This window comes from Tiliqua scincoides, chromosome 1 (assembly GCF_035046505.1).
Source record: "Tiliqua scincoides isolate rTilSci1 chromosome 1, rTilSci1.hap2, whole genome shotgun sequence".
Lineage (NCBI taxonomy): Eukaryota > Metazoa > Chordata > Lepidosauria > Squamata > Scincidae > Tiliqua > Tiliqua scincoides.
Window position 1 is genome coordinate 123219504 of NC_089821.1, and position 21882 is coordinate 123241385.

General features: G+C 43.7%; 1 protein-coding gene across 1 annotated transcript in view; it reads left to right on the forward strand.

Moving 5' to 3' along the window:
- Window positions 1-751: 751 nt before the first annotated feature.
- The window catches only part of NBEAL1 (neurobeachin like 1), a 119571-nt gene continuing 98440 nt past the window's right edge, over window positions 752-21882 (forward strand). The window contains exon 1 of the mRNA XM_066622699.1: window positions 752-912. Within this exon, the coding sequence (XP_066478796.1) occupies window positions 862-912 (51 nt within the window). The 5' untranslated portion in view covers window positions 752-861. The remainder of the gene's footprint in view (window positions 913-21882) is intronic.

Genomic DNA, 21882 nt, shown 5'->3' on the forward strand with positions numbered 1-21882 from the left:
ATATTGGAAGGCAGGCTTAAGTAGGGGGTGATCTGGCGCTGAAACATGTTTGCAAAAGTTAAAAGAACTTGGTTCCCTTATACCCCCTTTAGGTTACCTTCCTATATGGTCAGTGTTTTCTTTTAAATCCCCCCCTTGATGCTTTTAATTATCGCCACCGATTGGAAAACTGTACAGGAGGTGTCCACTTTTTGGCGTATTTTGACCCAAAGCACTCGGGCACCTGGTTTGGGAGCCAGAAGTGTGGACAGTTCTGAGACTGGCTGCTTTTGGGAAGAGTTTGCCTCTTAACACTGCCTTTCATTCAAATCCCTTCTGATTTCTTTCTGGTAAGGGAAAGGAGGCAAGTAAACAAACTATTTAACTCATGCTTTAAATTAATAACTACTTGAGGTGTAGAAATGGAATATGTGTCTCAACCTATAATTTCTTGATTTGACTAATAGTCTTTCTTTTGACAGGTGGTCATTTGCACATCTTCATGGTACACTGAAAACTTTCCCCCAGTGCGAAGAGCTCTTAACCATCCAGTTTGACACTGAGAAGATAAGGAAAACTTGAGTAGGGTGGGATTTTATTGTGGGGCTTCCTGCCCTTCTTACGATCTGGAGTTATTACTGTTCCTTTCCTGCATGGTCACAAGCCCGAAAGGTTTAATTTTACTTTTCGAGGTTAACGCTAAAGTGGCATTGATGAAAGAGAGAGAACACACTGGCCGCTCGAACTGTTCAGTGGCATTGGAGGAACTCGTTTTTGCCCTCCTTGGTTGAATGCAGAAATGAAACCTCTTGAATAGAAAGTGAGCATGGTAGGATCTTGAGCATATATGCTTCTTCGCAAGCAGCGTGGAGAAAGTGAAGGATGGCGTCCAGGGAGAGGCTGTATGAACTTTGGATGCTCTATTGCAATAAGGTAACTTTTCAAACAGATGAAGAGTTGTTTCTTGGAAACCTTGTTGCTAAGTTTTGTATCTTCATGAAATCAAAATATGCTGGTACGGTGGACCACAACAGTCAGTGCTTTTCTCATTGTTCCTATATTTACGGTCTTGAATTGGGCACAGATAACTAAGGTCTATTTCACACATTGCATTTTTATTTATATGGTAAATATTAGACGGATCTGCTTATCCTGGATACAGGATGAGCTGCAGCATCTTTTTGAGTGTGGCAAACTCCAACTTCCTTCTGCGTGAAGTGTGAAATAGCTGTTTGGCTTGCATAAACCTGATGGTGCTGTCAAAGACGGACTAGATCCAGAATTGAATTGCAGGCTAAAATAATTGCATTGAATTGAAGCATTGAATTGCAGGCTAAAATAAATTGTTAAATACAATAACAATTGTATTGTTATGTTGCTATCCTAACTTTTTGGATATCATTGTTTCTCTAATCAGACTCCACTATTATCTTTCCTTTCTGTCTCCTCTGGACTTTTTCCTGGAGTAGGTTTCTTTATCAGTTTTATGTACAAAGTACTTTATGTTTTGTATCTGTGTGCAGCACAAATGTAGCAAAGAGCATGCAGAATGTTCCTCTGAGCCATAGGAATTTGTTGTTGAGGCATTTTTCTTCAGTTGGTTGCTCCAAGCTGCTTTTGAAACACAAATGTCACATTGTCTGATTCAGAAGCTAATTATTATGTTAATCACGTTTTCCTTTCATATGAACAGGTATTTTAACATTGGTGAAGTTAGTGGCAACCTCTGCCCTTGATTCTTAGCATTACTAACTGCCTGATCTCCCCTGCAAGATCATTTACTTGTTTTACCTATAGATACTTTCTTAACCCATTTTTGCTCAGCCCACAGGTGTGCACATTTGATCCCTGTTGCATATATGCAACATTGGGCAGAAATTTTAAGATGACTACAATGATTGTTGTATTAGAAAAATGGTATTGTTCCTGCTGGAAAGTCAAGAGGATACCACATTGAGCTGGCTGCAACTTTATGGGAACAATGTTTTGAAAACTTTGCAGGGACCTGAATGTGGTGGCACTGAGTGCAACTGCTTGGTAGTATGAATGGAGGAAGCAAAACAAACTGAGGGCCCTAGCGTCTCTTTTTTGAATAAATCTGGAATGGACATGAGCCAGGTAGTTCTCACTTGGATGTGCCAAGTTGCATGTTTGTTCCCTGCAATGAGCCACACCATGTCATCCAAGGGGGCCAAACAGTAGCACAGGGGAGGGGGAAGAATTGGCACCAAAGATGTGGAAAGTCCAGTTTGACCACAGTGTGTGCTTAGTGCATCATGGCTCATGGTATCCTCACCAGCCAGTTCAAGGTATAAGCATGTCCTCATGTGAAGGTGTGTTACTCTTCTGGAAATAGCAGTTAGATGAAAACTGTCTTGCATTGACATCAACATTCCATTTTTTTTTCTGATTGTGCAATGCTTGTAGTGGCTGTGTGGTTCAGCTGCTGGTGTCTGGAGTGCTTGGCGATGATCCAGTTGTCATTGTTGAGCTCTGTGGCCGTGAAGGAGTTGTTATTTTTATTAACAGAATTTATATACCGCTTTTCAACGAAAAGTTCACAAAGCAGTTAACGGAGAAAATCCAATAATTAATGGCTCTCTGTCCCAGAAGGGCTCACAATCGCGGTCAGTGTGTGGCAACGTTGTTCAACTATGCGGGGCTGTGTGGCGCACAGCTTTAGGGAAGGCTGTTAACTGTATTGACCCATTTCTGCCCAGTCCACAGGTGTACATGTTTGGTCCCTGTTGTGTATATGCAGTGTTGGGCAGAAATGGCTTAATTAGCTCTGTGCATGGCATGATGTGGTGGTTTTCTGTTAATGGTGTTTGCATTCTAGTGTTTGTGTATAGATTCTTTTATGAACAGTTCAGTTTCTTGATTGAAGAAGAGGTTATTGAATGTTGGTCACATCATTTCAAATACATGTTCTCTGGCAAATATTTTTAAAGCATGTATTTTAGGCGTTCGGAAAATAGGCTGCCGTTCAGTTTGGATAATGTTAAAGAATTCAGAAGTTGCACATGACTTAACAACCTATTTTTAATAACCTATTTTTTAATAACCTAAGATTTAATAACCTAACAGGTTAAAAATAACCTCTTTTAATGGGACAGAATCTGTTGGCAAGTATGTGCAGGCTTTGGAGTTTAAAAGCCCACTGGGCAAAAACTACTTCTCTTAAAACTTTACAAGTGATTTATATCCGTTTTGAAGTTATTTATGTTTGCAGGGCAACTTGCAGGACTTGTGCGGCTTTGCAACCACCAGAGGAATACGTCTCAGCACTGTGGTGTTTATCAGCTGTCCTATTTATGAGCCAAGTGACTCAGATTCAAATGATCATCTTGGAAATAATGCAGAGATGGTCTTCCAGGGAACAGCTTGCTTGACTGAAAGAGAACAGAAAAGATCTGTACATATAAAATAACTTCTCTTTATTAACAGTGGCTTTAAAAAAAAAATCCCAAATAATGAATGAATTCTATTGTCAAATTGCTTTTATATATCCCTATTTACATGTCATTTACACGTATTTAACTGTCAGTAGTACAGTCTTGCTAAAAGGGGATTGGCCCCTGCATAAGGCTAAACCTTTTGAGGGTTATATAAGAGATGGTACCAAAACACTGAGGGCTACGTAAGAACGGCGCTCCATCACATGCCAACATCCAGGGGTATAGAAAAAAAGTGTGAAAATATTGAATTGCTCAAACTGTAAACCAGTTTCTTTCCAACCCTAAAATAAAAAGGCGAGAGAGAGCACAGAATTATTGATGGTGATCTTGTATGTTGATACACTGCATTTTAGTGTTTTTTAAAAATTTGAAATATGGCTTTTATCAACTACTTTCTGTATCCAAAAGTACTTGTCTGCTACCAGCAAGGATTAAAATTTGCCTTAGCATAAGCTACAGTTGTCTCTCATCCACTGAAATCAATAGGATTTGAAAGTGCTTTATCTTTGTCTGGAGAGCACTTTTTGTTTGGGATCAGTGCTCAGAATTAAGAGAGCCTTTGCGGTTTGGTTCCAAATTGAGAACTGCATAATGGATGAAGCACTTGTGCTTCTTTTGGGCACTTGTTCAGATGAGCAAATTGGAAGATTATACAGTAACAGAGTCAATCAAAATGTTTCTAATGGAAGAAGCTTGATCCATCAAGAATGCCCTACAGCAGGCGTTCTCAAACTTCTTGGGAGTATATCTCCTGAGATAAGTCTTTGTAGGGGAGGGGGAAGGTAGCATCACAGTCTTCAGGATCACGCCCCTCAGGGGGAAGGGGAGCTGTTTTTAACATACCTTACCTTCTGCCAGGCTCTGAGGGGTGCAGGGAGCCTCATGGAATGCTCTGCAGGACTCCCCACGGCTCATAGAAAGCGAAAGAAGCAATGGCAACCCACTTGCAGTTTCGCGGTCACAAAGCAGAAGTGCGTCGCAATCGCAACTTTCACTTTCTGTGAACCACGGGGAGCCCTGCAGAGCACACAGTGGGGCTTCCCACACTTCTTGGACCCCAGGAGAAGGTAAGGTACATTAAAAACAGCCCCTCCTTCCCCCACAGCGGTGCGATCCTGGGGATTGTGTCGCTGCCTTCCCCCTTTCCCCGTCCCTTAGGGGACCAGTGGCTGGGTTGTCGTGACACCCCAGTTTGGAACATCAGCCCTACAGGGAGAAAGGGTGAAAATTCTTTTTAAAAATCTGGCAGAAGTTCTTCTGTTTGCTGACACTGGCTTGTCTTCTGCCTCTTAAGATTCGGAAAACTTTTTTTCCGTATTGGAGTGTATAGTTGGGTCAGTTGGAGATACAAATAACACCTAGAAAGCCAGTGTGGTGCAGTGGAGAATTAGAGAATTAGGAAAACCTGGTTTCAAATCCCTGCTCATTTGTGAAGCTCATTAGGTGTCCTTGGTACGGGAGTTATTGTTCAGCCTAATCTATGGGGAGATTTTGAGGATATAATGCGGGTAGCCCTCGGTTGCCCAAAGCTCTTTGGAGGAAGATGAACAAAATGTACATAAACCAGCATATACACACAAAATTCAACAGACATAGTCCCAAGCTATATGATCAATATGCCATGCTAAGTCTGGGAATCAATGACACTGTTCAAGCTTCTATATGTTGGATTAATTTGTATAGAGGTGCTCTTCAAATGTGATGTCTACCTGTGTGCATCCAGAGATGAGACAAGTGCTCCTGGTATGTGAGTTGGATGACCACAATCTCACTCTCCTCCAAATCAGATTGGTTCAGATGGTGTTTGCCAGTGATATTATGAGTTTGGATAAAGAGCCATGGCAGAGTTGTCTCTCTGAAAAGAGGCAGAGAACATTTGGTGGGGGTAGAGTGTGCAAATAAACCTCGCATTTGACAACTCATTGAATTGGGCAGCTTTGAGAATTCTGCCATTTTGACACAGTTAACAAGAGTTTGAAAAGCTAGCAGCGAGTGACAACATAGACAAATATCTCCTTGGTCCAATTGTGTTTTGGGTCTTAATAAACCAAGGAGGTTACTTTTCAAACAACAACAATAATGCAACCTTCAGTTTTTGTTAAGGGAGCAGAGATAAAGCAATGCACTCTGTATCCTTGAAGGTGTAATTCTATCTCGAGTGCTGAAGAAACTTACCCAAATACTTAAGGAACTGTAGTGTACCCAAACAGGTTTTAGTTCCTGCTGTTTTTACCTTTGAACGGTATTAAGGCGTGGTGGTGGTTTGTTTTAGCCCATGCTGTTATGTCTTTTGCCTACTCTGGTTTTTTTACTCCCAGGCATATCTGTGGTTTGAAGGTAACAGTTCTTTCAGCGGGGGATGTGGGGTATAGCAGAGTTTAGTTTACTTTTTTCCCACTATTATAGACTCCAGAGCCCAAAAAGTACTCTAGCCTTGTACTATTTCAGAATCAATGTGGATGTTCCCCTACGGCAGTGGTTCCTAGACTTTTTTGACTGAGGACTCCCTTAACTTATTGGGCCACTTGCCTTGGCTCCCCATTAGGGCTACAATCCTATACATTGTATAGGGTGGCAAGTTTTTCTTGAAGATTCTTTGGCTCCTCTTGTTGGTTTCTGCTGCTTCCTGGGAAGCCACGTCTCACAATTTGGGGACCACTGCCCTTTGGCAAAGAGCCCTTACCCTTAGGAAGCAACCATGCTGGGAAGAAGTCTGGACTAGGATTGACCTATTTCCCTGACATGCACTGATCGTCGGCAGGGAGTTTTCTACATGTGGTTGTGATCCTGACTGTTCTTTACTTCCCTAGAGACTGGTGGTGCGCATTTCCAACATGACCTTCTTGTGCCACATTGTTCCACCATCCAGATGTTGTTCTTGCTACTTACTGTCCAACAGTGGTGAAGTAGTAGCCACTCGGGTAATTTGAGTTGAGCCCCGGCTCTCCCATTGGCAGTGGCTCATAGTCGACTTAATCCAGAGAGATGGAATGTGCTAAGCTTCTTTTAAAGGCATTTGAAGTAAACTTCCTTTCGGCAATACAGTTCATTTGTGATTATATAACGTCCTTCAGCATTCTTTTAAGGACACTAGCAAGCACTTAGTTTTCTGGTATGCATAGACACACACAGAATTTGTTTTAGTGTGGGAGGAGTTTTGTAACTCAAAAATGCTATTGCGTACCTGGTGGCTGGCAAAGGGCCGGGGTCAGGAGCACACTGTATAGTTCAATGAGTGATAGTAGCTCCTGAAATTTTCAGATAGCCCCAGATTATAGTCGCCGTCGCCATCTTCTTCTTCTTCTTCTTATTTATTATTTATTATTAAGAATATTTGTATACCACTTTTCCACAAGAGTAGTTCACAAAGCAGTTTACATGGTAAAATAAATCAGAAGATTCCTTGGTCCCAAAAGCCTCACAATCTTAAAAAAAATACAAGAGAGACACAGCAATAGCCACTGGAAAAGACACCATGCTGGAGTAAAAGCTTGAAAACGTCCTTTTCCACTTCTAGTGATACCCCATCCTACCAAGTCCCTCTTGTCCAGTTTAAGTGATCCTGTTTGAGAGCCATATCAGACCACTTGTCTCACAATTTGGTACTTGGAGGGCAAACCTGGAGGCGTGAGAAGTGGCACTTGAGCAAAGAAGTTACAATATGCTGTAGTGCAGCCTTTCGCATACTGTGGGGTTGCAGGCTAGGTCCTCCTGATTGCCCTTGCATCCTGATGACTCAAGTCAATCCAGAAACATTGGGTGGCCCTGGCGGCTTCTTCCGGGCTGCTCTGGGTTAGCGACCCACTCTGCTGGCCTCTGCAGGGCTCAGAATGACCCGCATAAGTCTCCAAAAGCCACTTCCTGCTTTTGGAGAAAACTTCCAGTTCGCCTCCAAAAACCAGCTTTTGGAGGCTTCTGTGGGCTATTCTGAGGCCTGCAGAAGCCAGTAGAGTGGGTTGCCAGCCCAGTGCGACCAGTAGAGGCTACCCCAGCACTACCAGGAGCACTGTGATCGTGGAGGATGAGGTGGGTCATGGGCCTGATAAGATTGGGAGAGTTCTGGGTGGAAGTGTCACCCCTCTTCCTCTGTTCACCGTGCCACTTGTGCATAGATACTAATTCCTCACACCTTTATAGTGGGAGATGGGGGAATTATGTTTGACCATGCAGAGTTCTTACATGTTTGAAAGAATCACATGCACTGGATGAGAATACCCATGCCCTAAGGAAAAAATAAAACGTACATGCTCTATGAACCTTGACCATCAATGTGAAGTGGGGCACCTTGTTAGCAAATGTGCTACTTAGCAATAGGCACTCTGGTGCTGCATGTTGAGGTTTAGATGAAAAGACAATGGTTTCTTGGGTTTGCTATATCTGTACAAATCTCTAGTTAGAAGTACAGCAAGCCAAATGTAAACCTGCCTGTTAAATTAAGAAAAGTAGAGGGTGAGTCTTCACAATGTCTGATGGTTTGCATGTAGACTAAATAATCTGACTTACTCATGTTTCTGCTCAGCTAGACATTTATTTCTGATCTGAAGTCCTTAAGTAAACTGTAGAGGTGACTGTGAAAGTGTCATTCCCATGGATTCCCAAACCACTAAAATTGTGGGAAGTGGAGCAAATAATAGATTTTTTTCCTTACAGTTACCTCTAATTAGACCAGTCGGCTATATCGTTTATATGTTAACCTGCTCATTCATTCACGGAGCCTTAACTTATTATTTAGATTAACTGTATGTACAAGGAAAAGAGTGTAGTCACAGTGCTAGGAGGATTAGTTAATTTTTTTTTAATTTTTAGAGTAACCAGATTCTTTGGGAGTTTGTTTTTTATTGAGAAACTTGGTGTATGTAGTGAATGAAAATGTAGCTGTAGCTGAAGATCTTGAAACAACCTCTCCAGTGATGTTGACAGCTTACTATTTGATTGTATTGCTTTTCTTGGCTTCCTGGTTCTGGTGTGTGTATTGTGCCTTTTTCATTAAGAACATTTCATTTCCTCATCAAGAAGAAAGCAGATTTGGCCATAGTACACCATGCCCTCATCACATTGTGTTAGATCAGGGGTGTCCAAACATTTTGGCAGGAGGGCAATATCATCTCTCTGACACTGTGTTGGGAGCCGGGGAAGAAAAGAATTAATTTACATGTAAAATTTGAATAAATTTACATAAATGAATTTATTAGAGATGGAACTTGAATGAATGAATGAAGATCTTGTAGTAGCTCAAGGCCTATAAAAGGCCTTGCACAAAGCAAGGTCAGCCTTTCCTTCACTGCCACTGCTCCATCACAGATGTGAAACAGCAAGTAGTGGAAGGAGCCCTCGTCCCACAGCTCAGGTGAGAGATCAAACAGTTGTCCTCATGCTGAGAGCAGCTGCATCGGGCCAGCATGGGCTCCAGCAAGTCTCTGGAGGGCCAGAAGCTCATTGGAGACTGGGGGCTCCCAGAGGGCCTGTTTGGGAACCCCTGAGGCTCCACAAGTGGCCCCCGGGCCAGGATTTGGGCACCCCTGTGTTAGATTATTGAAACACACTCTGTTCATTTGCTCATTTAAAAAAAAATATACTGGAAATAAATTCTTCAATTCTACAATACCATGTGTGTTGTTTGACAAGAGGAGATTTCAGAAATATACAGAACAGTGTAGTCAATCTTAGACCAAACACGTACAGTATATTTGCTTATACAGTGGGCCCTCGTAATCTGAGGGGGATCAGTTCCAGGACCCCTCTCCCGTGGATACTGAAATCTATGGATAATTAAATCCAGGGGGGACAGCGCCACAATAACTTACCTGGGGGCTGGGCCCTGCTCCCTAGAGGCAGCATGTGGCCTCCCCAGGCCTCAGAACACCTCCAGACTCTAATGAAAGTTGCTGGTGTGAACTGGAAGTGACTTAGGGCCAAATCCTATCCAATTATCCAGTGCTGGTGCTGCTGTGCTAACAGGGTATGTGCTGTATCCTGTAGTATGGGGGGAAATCACAGGGTCCTCCTAGTTCATTCCTTTTGACGTGACTGGTAGCATTGATACCAGTCAAGAGTGTCTCTGTGTTATCAGATGGCCAAAACCGATTAGTAACTTCTTGACTCTTTGCTTTTACTCAGTGATGGAATGATTCCATTACAATACTGTATAGACAATTTCAGAAAAGTGTGTAGTGTTTATTGAGGCACTGGAGCATTGGTAGTGCCTATCTCATTGAAATATTTATATATCGACTACATTCAGGCTGTAATCCTTACCTCCCTTTCCTGGGAGTAAGTCCCATTGAACACAATAGGACTTACTTCTGAGTAGACCTGCTTAGGATTGGGCCCTCAATTGCTTAATGTTAGGAAGAGAGGTGAACTACAGTTTAAAAAAACAACAACAACCATGTTAGAGCTTTATGGAGGTATATAGTTCAAATCTCTTAATATCCTTACCGTATCCTGGCGTATGCTTTTTTCAGTATAAGCAGAGAATTGTCAGAATGCCCATCACAGAGTGCTACGTGCAGGGCCCATGAGAGGGGGTCGTGAGAAGGATTCTCTAGCTGTAACTTGGGTTCACCTCTCTGCACTGTGGATTCTACAAATGGTGCAAGTCATGAAAATATGTTGTGTGCCTAAGGAGAAGCAGGGTGTCCTCTGGGCCTGGTTATGGCATATCCTCAAGCCCAAGCTCCTGACTGCCTCTCCACCACGGTACTGCTCCTTATTCCTTGACTCAGCAGACTAGAGACAAAGCCTGACCATTCCAAGGCTCAGGTGTTGTGCACAGCACATGGGAATGTCATTGCTTCATACTTTGTTCTTGGCTTATGTCACATCTGGTGCAGGCCACCCTTAATAGGTGCAGGAGTACCTTTGCCTGTGTGTCAATGAAATCTAGTAGGCTTGAGCTAGTTTAATTAACTTTTATAAGGTATGTTACTTAAAAACAGATCTGTTTCATAGAGGGCTTGGGTATACAGTTGTGCCACATTATGCAGCACATTGGCTGTATTATGCAGCTTTTTATCCACTATTATGCAGCTTTTTTAGGCTGTGATGGCCATTCTGCAGCTCATGGAAGCCATGGGCGGTTGTATGTGACGTCTGTGAGCTTCAGAAAGCTCCCTGGAGGGGGCCAGAGCACAACTCTGGTTGCCTTCAGAGGGTTTAAAGGAACTGAAATTGTGGATTTCCTTATCCACAGTTTTCAGTATGGGGGGGGGGGTAGGGAGTTCCAAGAACTGATTCCCCAGTGGATACCAAGGGTCCCCCCATAGTTCCAACTATACGGAATTTCCCCCTTAAGCTCTTACCCCCCCCCCCCACAATGGGACTTACTTCTACGTAAATGTGTATAAAACATTGTAAGACATTTTAATGAAAGCAGCCTGAAATGACCAGGCTGTTTAGTGAGTTAACAATACTGGTGATTAAATAAGGACGGATTTGTGATCTAAACAGACTGGAAGTATAGCTTTCTTTGTTACCCTGAACCCTAGAGAACTGAAAACAGAACGTAACAAAGTTAACTTATTAATATTTGGAGGCTTGTTTTTTTATTTTTAAACTAGCAGAATTCTCTTTGGGCTTGAGGGTAGCAGGGTTGCTCTCTGTCTCAAGTCATTTGCATGTAAGGAAGAAACTGGACCATACCTGGAGAGCAAGATTAACAGCAGCAGCCTAGATGACAGGAAGGGCTGTTGTCCTACGTTACATCATTGGCTGATAAAACTGGGTAAAGGAGAACAGTAGCAAGTTGCAGTTCTTCAGGCCTGGCCCCTGCTAACGATGTTGGGGAATCAATGATTGAATGTTCCTCCAGATACACAAAATTGTTTGCACATAGAAAATGAACATGGCCCTTTATGTTTGTTTGTTTGTTTGGAAAAGCATTCAGTCAGTGAGACCACAGCTGCAATTTGAAAAAAATGGCACAGGCTGGGAACAGATTGACCACTAGCTTGTTGTATGTGTGAACTCAGCCTTAGTTACTGGCTCAGTTAAGATACTATGCCAAACTTTCTGTGAATGGGAGCGCACCCATGGGCTCATTCACTCCATCCTACCCCCCTATACTTGGGTTCTCTTCTCCATTGCTTGGTTTTTGCTACTTGTATTTTGCTGTGATCTCTGAGTTTTCAGATGATGCAGTGGCATACCTGCCATTCACTTAAACGGGCAAATGCCCCAGGTGTGGAGCCTCACATACCTCTAGGACCGCTCGAAAGCCTCTTTGAGGCTTCCGACACAGTTGGAGACTGTTCTTTAACAGAGACTGGGGAAGCTTCACTAGGCTTTTCCAGTGCGTCCTGGAGTTGTGTGAGGCTCCATGTGCTCCAGGTAAGTGAGGGGGCGGATTTACCCCTGGGGGCTGGTGGCATCCCGGGAGGGGCGCCATCGCAGACCTTTGTCCCAGGATGCAGGGCTGGGGAGGTCCGCCACTGAGATGATACTTAGTGCCGTACATCTGAAAGACTTTGAAACTATGGCTTGTAGCAGGTTTAAAAATGATAATTTTAGAGGCTAATGCTAACCGTAGTTTTCCAGGGTAGATATCGCAGCAAACAATGGTTAATGAAAATTCAGGTAGCAGATAAGGAAACCCACATATGAGGAGGGTGTGCACAAGCCTCCTGGAACATTCCTAATTGCCAACCATGGTTTTGCTTTATGTCTAAAGTGAATTATGATCTTATACAGTAATATATTGCGGCTATAACGTATTGCACTGACATGGGTCAGTTCAGTTTGATTTCTTTCAGCCATTAAACAGATTTCATAATGTTTGACCAGCCATCTTGCCTTCTGTCTGCTGCTTGGTCTTTTGACTGGTTAAAAGTTGTATCATTAAAAAAATAAGGATTAAGGAGTTTTTGTGTTTAGATTCTTGAGCAGAATAATAAAATGTCTTATTTAGATGACTAAAATTAAGTTCAAGAGTTGGCTTCCTAGGAAAGGAATACAGTGATGCCTCGCAAGACGAAATTAATTTGTTCCGCGAGTCATTTCGTATTGCGAAAATTTCGTCTTGCGAAGCGCGGTTTCCCATAGGAATGCATTGAAATTTAATTAATGCGTTCCTATGGGCAAAAAAAGTCAGAACAAAGTCAAATTTGGTTTAAAAAGTGTTTATTAAGTGCTCTTTAAAGGCATACATACTGTACAGAGGATTTCAAAAATTTCAAGCACAAAACTTCAATGCATCCTGGGTATTAACGGTTGTGCGATTTAAAACAAACCAAAACAAAAAAAAATGCAAAGAAATTCGTCTTGTGAAGCATGGCCATAGAAAAATTTGTCTTGTGAGTCACCAAAAAAATCGCAAAACGCTTTCATCTTGCGAGTTTTTCATTGCGTGAGGCATTCGTCTTGCAAGGCATCACTGTACCAAAAAAACTTTGTGTTCAAACGTTTCCAGTAGCTTAAATCTGCTGTCCTGTCACAGAATATAAAATATACGCCTTCTGGGAGGACATGGGAATTGCATGAGATAGATCCTCTTGCTCTTTGACACATTGTACAGCATAGTGTTTTCCCATCATGCATCTCGCTGAGAGTCTCCTGGTTATATCTTACTAATGTAGTCATTTTTTATAACTCAAAGAGAAGCTTCATCTAAGCATAATTGTTTTGGTAGGAGAGAAAGCTTTCTTAAACCCCAATAGGTTTTAGAATGGTCATCATTTTGCCCCTTTGTTTTTCTAACATGAATCAATTACAACTATAAGGAAGGAAGGCTTTTATATCTTAATTGAAATAGAAAGACAGCACTAGTGAGGATAACCACAGGAAATACTTTTAAAATCTGTGTTCTGTTAACCAAGGACTTTTTCAGAGAGGTCTCCAACATGAATCACGGACTGTGGACACGTGATTTATTAAAACACATTTTTTAAAAGATTTTTTTTAAAGTAAGAATTTCTTTGTATAGAAATGCGCAAGACTGAGCGCATTTGTATCATCACTTGACTGTTTTCAGATATCATATTCTCAGTCCTCCAAACCATGTTTTAGAATGAACAGCAAGCTTTCTGTTTATCTTCACAACAACCCTGTGAGCTAGAGAGAGAGGTTGGTCTAAGGTAACTTAGGGTCAGCCCAATCCTATCCAACTTTCCAGCACCAATGCAGCCCTGAAGTAAGTGAACAGAACATTCTCTTACCTTGAGGAGGCCTCTATGTCTCGTCTCCCCCCTGCAAGAATGCAGCACGCAACCCATTGACATGGCTGCATCAGCACTGGAAAGTTGGATAGGATTGTGCCCTCAGTGAGCTTTTTGTATGAATAGGGATTTTCAAATGGAGCACTTTACACACTAAGTCGCTAGCCCTCAAGAGTTTGTCATTAATGGCACAATCTTAAGTCCAGCCTTGAGCAAGTGCGGTTGTCCCTGTATTTGCTCAGAGTATTGCAAACGTGCCGTAAGACATGTTTGTAGCTACTCGAGAGTCAACTACGACAGTGTGAAGGCCTGTGCTGGCCTTCTGGCACTGCATCCAAGCCCTGCACTGGCTGGCACAGGTAAGATTGTGCCGGATGGCACAGGGGTATTGGGAGGGAGGTGGAAAGTGGTGTTTTTGACTGGGGAAGGGCTAAATGAGGGGAGGATCAGGCCCGGGAGGGGGCAGCCTTGACGGTGGTGGCGCACATCTCATCCAAACACCCTTCCCGGGCCAGGCAGCCCTACATGAGTCTTTCCAGATTTACACCAGCAATATACCTGTCATTGATCTGAGAAGCCCCATAGGGTGGTTGGGATATACTATATCCCCTTACCCTGATGAGATCTCCAGCCACCCTGGAAGTAGCACAGACCCTGTGACCTGGCTGTGCCAGTGCAGCTTAGGATTGGGCTGTAAGTGATGTCCAAATTGGCCCTCCAAAGCTTTGCTTTATTAGTGCAAAGTTTGTAACTGCTTGGAACCTTAAGTACCCACCAAACAACTGAAACAGTGCAACTGATTTTTATATAGTGACGTTTAGCACAAACCATTAGAAGTAAAATCAGTGAGGAAGCTAAAAGACAACTTTTTAGACAAAACAGTTGAATTTGATTTTGGGAAAGAGGATGGTTAGAAATATGTATGGGTACTGGTTTAAACTTAACTAAAATAGATTTTTTGTGACAGATTAACTGCAGCGTGATGCAAGTTTGACATGGCTTTTGAATTGCAATGTGAAGAATCTCCCCCCTCCAGTGTGGAATGTAACACTGTAAATAGCTACTGGCTGATCCAGCTTTTGTTTATGGCAGCCAGTACTTCCTGATGAAGCTATAAACTGTGCTGAACTTTGCTCTTCTAATTGTACCATCACATTTAGTTGAAGCTCAGTGAAGCCTGTTCCAAAGTGTTCAAGATGCGGGACAGCATAAGAGGCAAAAAAACGAGATGTCACCATACCAGCTTGCTCTTTAACAAAACATGTAATTTTGCAAGTGCCCCACCCATTCTTTTTTGCTAGCCCGACTGTTTGCACAAAATACACCTGTCGCCAAGGGTCAAGTCAGGTGACCTTAGTCGGTTTCTCTCCCCCCCCCCCATGTATTTTAAAAACTGAAGAGGATCTGACATGGAAGATTTGTTGCAGGCACTTAATCTTGATCACATGTTGTTTGGTTTGCACTGTTAGCCTTTCAGGTCTGACAAAAAGCTGGTAATTCTGGTCGCCACTGGTTTTGGTGACATTTCTGAATGTATCATCTTGGCAAGCTAAGAACTTAATTGCAAAAATAAGTTGATGCAAATAATGGAAAGGTTCAGCTGGATTTTCCACAAAAAATAGTACAGCGCTTGGGCTGCCTGGCCTGGGAAGTGTAGTGTCTGACTTGCTGGTATTCAGTTGAAAAGATTGAAACTGTGTTGGACTCTTCTCATTCCATTTGAGGGAACCCTACTTTTCCAGGGGTCCTGAATGTGCAGTAAAAAATACCCTTTTTGGTGTGCAGGTGGAGCCTCATTATTCATGTGGGTTCCGTTCCAAGCACTCACGTGGATGGCAAAAAACGCACTATAGCAAAACAATTTAAAAAACAAAGTTTCTTTGCTCCTGTGTTTTAAAAACAGCCTTGCTGACCTTTGTGATGTAAGATAAGAGTCATTAAGAAGACAATCCATCCATCAGTTGTCAGCTTCACTCAGTTCACCAATGCAAAGTGATCACCTTTCTTTTACGTGCTCAGGGGGAAGGGAAGGGTCGCCTGGAGAGAGAAGGATTGATGGATTGTCAGCCAGCTGCCCTCTCTCTCTTTAAGGAGGATATTGTTAAAGGACTGTTCAGTTTTTTAAACTGATTTTAAAGGGATTTAAACTTCTCCAGGCATCAGCACGTTCCTTCTCATTTACAGGAGCCATTCGTGTTGAGTCAAATCCGTGAATAAAAAATCCATGTATAAATAGGCTGGAACTGTACAACCTATACCGGCCAGAATCTTTTCACATAGTTCGGTGAACTTGCATACATTGGGGGCAGGGTTGGGAACTCGACTCGGATGACTCAGACTCGAGTTGTGAAAATGCGTGATTTCGAGTGACTCAGTGATTCGTGAGTCACGTGCATGGAAGACTCTGAAAAAGACTTGTGTCAGGGCCCCCCTGACTTGGCACTCATCCCCACGCATGTTGACTCGAATCTGCCTGTGTCTGGGTAAGTTTGCTTACTGTTTTCACAGTGTGAAAAACCTCGTGGGGCCAGCAGTCCCACGGGGCGGGCAGCAGGGAGGTTCCAGCCAGGAGGCAGGGAAGGGTTGCAATGAATGGGGAGGAGGCGGGGCTCTCTTTTTCCCGTTTCTAATAAGAAGAAAGGAACGGGTGATCATTGGATAAAGGATGAGCTTTCTGATATTTTCATTGGCTGAGGGAAGGCAGGAGGAGGAGACTAAGGGGGTTCTTGCCTTCTGATTGGCTGGAAGGGGGAAAAGGAGGTGGGGGAGCAAGGGGGAGGTGGTTCACAGCAATCATGAACCTCATGGCTTCTATGGGCTTGTTGTTACCTGGGAGGGGAAGCCTCATTGAATGACCAGCTGCAGTTTGACTACTTCTGAGTACAGTTGCAAAGGATCGGATCATTCTGATAAGCCTTCCAGCTGCTGCACATGACCCTCATCCCTCTTGCTGCTTTTGCCTCGCTCTCTCGCAGTCCCTCTCACCCTGTTTACGGATGGGCGGGGACAGCAGGGGAGTGTGTAAAGAGAACTCCGACACACACACCCTCCCTCGGCAGCAGCCCTGTAATCCAGGGGGCTTTTTAAAGGGGAGGGAGCATAACTTGACTCGAGACCTTTAGAGTCACTAAAGGGTGACTTGGAAAGTGTCTCCATTATGACTCTTTTTCAAGTGAAGTCGTGAGGGGGGGCGGTGACTCGGCCACTCGACTCAAGTCAAGCCCTGCTGCACTTATCCATCCTTTACTGGGGGTGGAACCTTTCATCCACCTCAACATGCACTTTGTACAGGCCTTAAATTCATTGTACAGGCCATCTGAAAAGGGCTCTAATTGATTTATATAATGGGTGGGACATATTCACAGAAGTTGGCAATTGCAGCTAGTAACCATGAATAATCGACCTAAATGGAATTTCCATGTTCAGACAGTACCTCTCTGAACACAAAATATACTCTGAACACTGTACATCTCCGAATACAAGGATGAAGACAACAGCTTTGGGCATCTTAAAACTAACTGGAAAAATGGGATATAAATGTTTTAAACTAAATAAATATGTGTTGCCTTCATGCCCTGCTTATAGACTTCTCTAAAGTGATTGACATACCACTATTGGAAACAGAAAGCTGGGCTAGATGGTACAGTAGGGTGGCTCTTATTGTCTTAGAAATTACTCCTCTAACTATGGTGCCATGATAAGTGCCTTCTCAATTCTTCATGTACTTTGGAGCTTGTAGCTTATAGGACAGTTGAATATCATTGTATTTATATAAACTCATCAGTGGTGTCACATATGATGTGGTGATCAAGTTTGCACATCCTGAACATTTGAAAAATGTTGGCAGCAGTCGTTGGACGCATGCGTGAGCACATGAATGCTGCACTGGTAATTTAGAAGCATGCTGTATCTATACACATGGCGAGGAAAAGCGGAAGGAAACTATGTAATTTTACAAGCACTTTGTTCAGTATTTTCCTGATTGCGTTTGGTGAGATAATATTTCTCTTGCAGTTTCCCAAATGTGTGCACTATGACCTTCTCCTTTAATCTTCTAGCCTGCAAAAGCAGTGATTGCTGCAAGTGCAGGAAGGGAATTGACACAGGTGGCAGACATTCTCATTGAAGGGATTTTCTTGTGCAGGGGTGGGCAAACTTTCAGCTTTAGGGCTCCTGAACCTTTAACAATTGTACAGAAGAGGGAATGTCAGCAGGTGCAACTTGTCACCTAACAATTGAAGTTCTCTCCTCTACACAATTGTTAAAGGTCCAGGAGCCCTAAAGCTGAAAGTTTGCCCATTCCTGTTCTCGTGGGATAGGACAAAAACAAAAATCTCTTTGAAATGAAAAAGGTAAACTAGGATAACTTTAACTTTCAAATGAAAGGTAATGTAGTTATACTTGATTGGAGAAGTTCAGCGCCTCCCCCCCATTTTCCCTAGCCTTGATCACAAAGACCTGTCAGATTTATGTTCTTCATACTGTGCAGGGGTGTCCAAACATTTTGGCAGGAGGGCCACATCATCCCTCTGACACTGTGTTGGGGGCCATGAAAAAAGGAATTAATTTACATATGAATTTTGAATAAATTTACATAAATGAATTTATTAGTGATGGAACTTATATGAATGAATGAAGGTCTTGCAGTAGCTCAAGGCCTATAAAAGGTCTTGCATAAAGCAAGGCCAACCTTTCCTTCGCTGCCACTGCTGCAACACAAACGTGAAACAGCAAGTAGTGGAGGGAGCCCTCATCCCACAGCTCAGATGAGAGGTTGAACAGTCATCTTCACACTGAGAGCAGTTGCATTGGGCTAGCACAGGCTCCAGCAAGTCTCTGGAGGGCCAGAGGCTCATTGAAGACTGGGGACTCCCCGCGGGCTGAATTGGGAGCCCCTGAGGGCCGCAAGTGGCCCCCGGGCCGGGGTTTGGGCACCCCAGATACAGAGCATAATGACTTCCAGCCTTGAGCTTCAGTGGCGCTGAAAATGGCTGCCGCTGCATCCAGTGTACCCCAGGCTGCCACCACCACCTCCTTGGGAGAAGGGGACTTTAGTCCTCTTCCCCTGGGTAAAGTGAGTAGGCCCGCAATGGGGCTACTCAACTCTACGACGACTTAAAGGTCAGCATAGAATTTAGAGCCTCCATGTTAAGGGGATGGCCCAAAATAGAGGCTCAGGATCCGGCTAGCCCCAATGCTCCAATGGCACTAGGGCCCACAAATGTGCCTTACCACGCTCACTGCCGGCATGCATTGAATAGGATAGGCCCCTTCATCAATTGGGTGAGACTCCACTAAGCTGTGGCTTACTGAGGGCTTTCCTTGTTTCCTGTCTCACAGCTTTCATAAGAACATAAGAACAGCCCCACATGGGGGGCTTCCTGTATCTCACAGGAATGGGGCCGCTTCCTGTATCTCACAGCGGCCCCACCAAATACCCTAGGGAGCACACCTGATAACAAGAGACCTGCATCCTGGTGCCCTCCCTTGCATCTGGCATTCTGACATAACCCATTTCTAAAATCAGGAGGTCGCCCATACACATCATGGCTTGTAACCCGTAATGGATTTTTCCTCCAGAAACTTGTCCAATCCCCGTTTAAAGGCATCCAGGCCAGATGCCGTTGCCACGTCCTGTGGCAAGGAGTTCCACAGACCAGCCACATGCTGAGTAAAGAAATATTTTCTTTAGTCTGCCCTAACTCTCCCAACACTCAATTTCAGTGGATGTCCCCTGGTTCTGGTGTTATGTGAGAGTGTAAAGAGTATCTCTCTATGCGCTTTATCCTTCCCATGCATAATTTTGTATGTCTCAATCATGTCTCCCCTCAGGTGTCTCTTTTCTAGGCTGAAGAGACCCAAACGCCATGGCCTTTCCTCATAAGGAAGGTGCCCCAGCCCAGCAATCATTTTGCACCTTTTCCATTTCCACTATATCTTTTTTGAGATGCGGCAACCAGAACTGGACACAATACCCAGATGTGGCCTTACCATAGATTTGTACAATGGCATTATAATGTTAGCTGTTTTGTTCTCAGTACCTTTTCTAATGATCCCAAGCATAGAACTGGCCTTCTTCACTGCCGCCGCACATTGGGTCGACACTTTCATCGACCTGTCCACCACCACCCCAAGATCTCTCTCCTGATCTGTCACAGACAGCTCAGAACCCATCAGCCTATATGTGAAGTTTTGATTTTTTGCCCCAATGTGCATGACTTTACACTTACTGACATTGAAGCACATCTGCCATTTTGTTGCCCATTCTGCCAGTCTGGAGAGATCCTTCTGGAGCTCCTCACAATCACTTCTGGTCTTCACCACTCGGAAAAGTTTGGTGTTGTCTGCAAACTTAGCCATCTCACTGCTCAACCCTGTCTCCAGGTCATTTATGAAGAGGCTAAAAAGCACCGGTCCCAGGACAGATCCTTGGGGCACACCGCTTTTCACCTCTCTCCATTGTGAAAATTGTGAAAATTGCCCATTGACACCCACTCTCTGTTTCCTGGTCTTCAACCAGGTCTCAATCCAGGAGAGGACCTGCCCACTAATTCCCTGACTGTGGAGTTTTTTCAGTAGCCTTTGGTGAGGGACCATGTCAAATGCCTTCTGAAAGTCCAGGTATATAATGTCCACGGGTTCTCCCACATCCACATGCCTGTTGACCTTTTCATAGAATTCTATAAGGTTTGTGAGGCAAGACTTACCCTTTCAGAAGCCATGCTGATTCTCCCTCAGCAAGGCCTGTTCGTCTATGTGCTTTGAGATTCTATCTTTGATGAGGCATTCCACCATTTTACCTGGTATAGATGTTAGGCTGACCGGCCTATAGTTTCCCAGGTCCTTCCTCCTTCCCTTTTTTGAGGGACAAGTTGCATAGTTTAGTCAAGAGGTCAGTAACGTCATTCTTCAATTCCTTAATAACTCTAGGGTGGATGCCATCAGGGCCCAGTGACTTATTAATCTTTAATTTATCAATGAGGTCTGAAACATCTCCTCTTTTAACCTCTATCTGACTTAATTCTTTGGTCAGGAGGGGCTGTTAGGGCAGCGGTATCTGCCCGAGGTCTTCTGCCGTGCAGACAGATGCAAAGAACTCATTTAATTTCTCTGCCATCCCTAAGTCTCCTTTTATTTCCCCTTTCCCTCCCTCACCATCCAGAGGGCCAACTGCTTCTCTGGCGGGTTTCTTGCTTCTAACATATTTGAAGAAGCCTCCAGTATCACCTTCTTACATTTCTTTTGCCACAGTTTATGTTCCTTTTTATTCTCCTCATTAGGGCAAGACTTCCATTTACGGAAGTAAGCTTCTTTGCCCTTTATGGCCTCTCTAACTTGGCTCGTTAGCCATATGGGCACCCTCCTGGAATTAGTGGAGCCCTTCTTCCTTTGCGGTATACACTTCTGCTGGGCCTCTTTTACTGTTGATTTGAGCAACCTCCATGCTCTCTGTAGAGACTGGACTCTTTTTACCTTCCCTTTCAGCCTCCTTCTAACCAGCCTCCTCATTTGAGGGAAGTCTTCTTGTCAGAAGTCAAGGGTTTTTGTGAGAGATTTGCCTGGTATTCTTCCTCCGACGTGCATGTCGAAACGGATTGCAGCATGATCACTGTTCCCCAATCGCTCAGTAACATTGACATCTCTAACCAGGTCCTGAGTACCGCACAATATTAAATCCAGAGTCACGTCTCCTCTGGTGGGCTCCATGACTAGCTGCTCTAAGGCACAGTCATTTAGCATGTCAAGGAATCCGGTCTCTTTTTCTTGACCAGAACACAAATTGACCCAGTTAATATAATTGAAGTCTCCCATGATTACAACCCTGTCCCTCCTTGTTACCTCCCTGATCTGTTTCCTCATTTCAAGGTCCCCTTCTGGTTTCTGATCTGGAGGACGATAGCACGCCCCCCGTATTACATCACTCCTCAGGCCTGGTAATTTAACCCATAGAGATTCTATGGAGTCAGACCCACCTTCAGTCTCTACTTTGCTGGATTCTATCCCTTTCTTAACATAAGCCACCTCACCTCCAACATGCCCCTCCCTGTCCCTCCTGTAGAGTTTATAGCTTGGGATTGCGGTATCCCACTGATTCTCCGCATTCCCCCAGGTTTCCGTTATGCCCACTATATCAATGTTTTCCCCAGTCACCAGACATTCCAGTTCTCCCATCTTTGATCAGAGACTTTGGGCATTTGCATTTGCATAAAAGCATTTGTACATGGAATGCCCCAGGATAGGCTGCTTATTAGCTCCTTTATCCCTGAATCCTCTCATTGTGCCAAACCATCTAT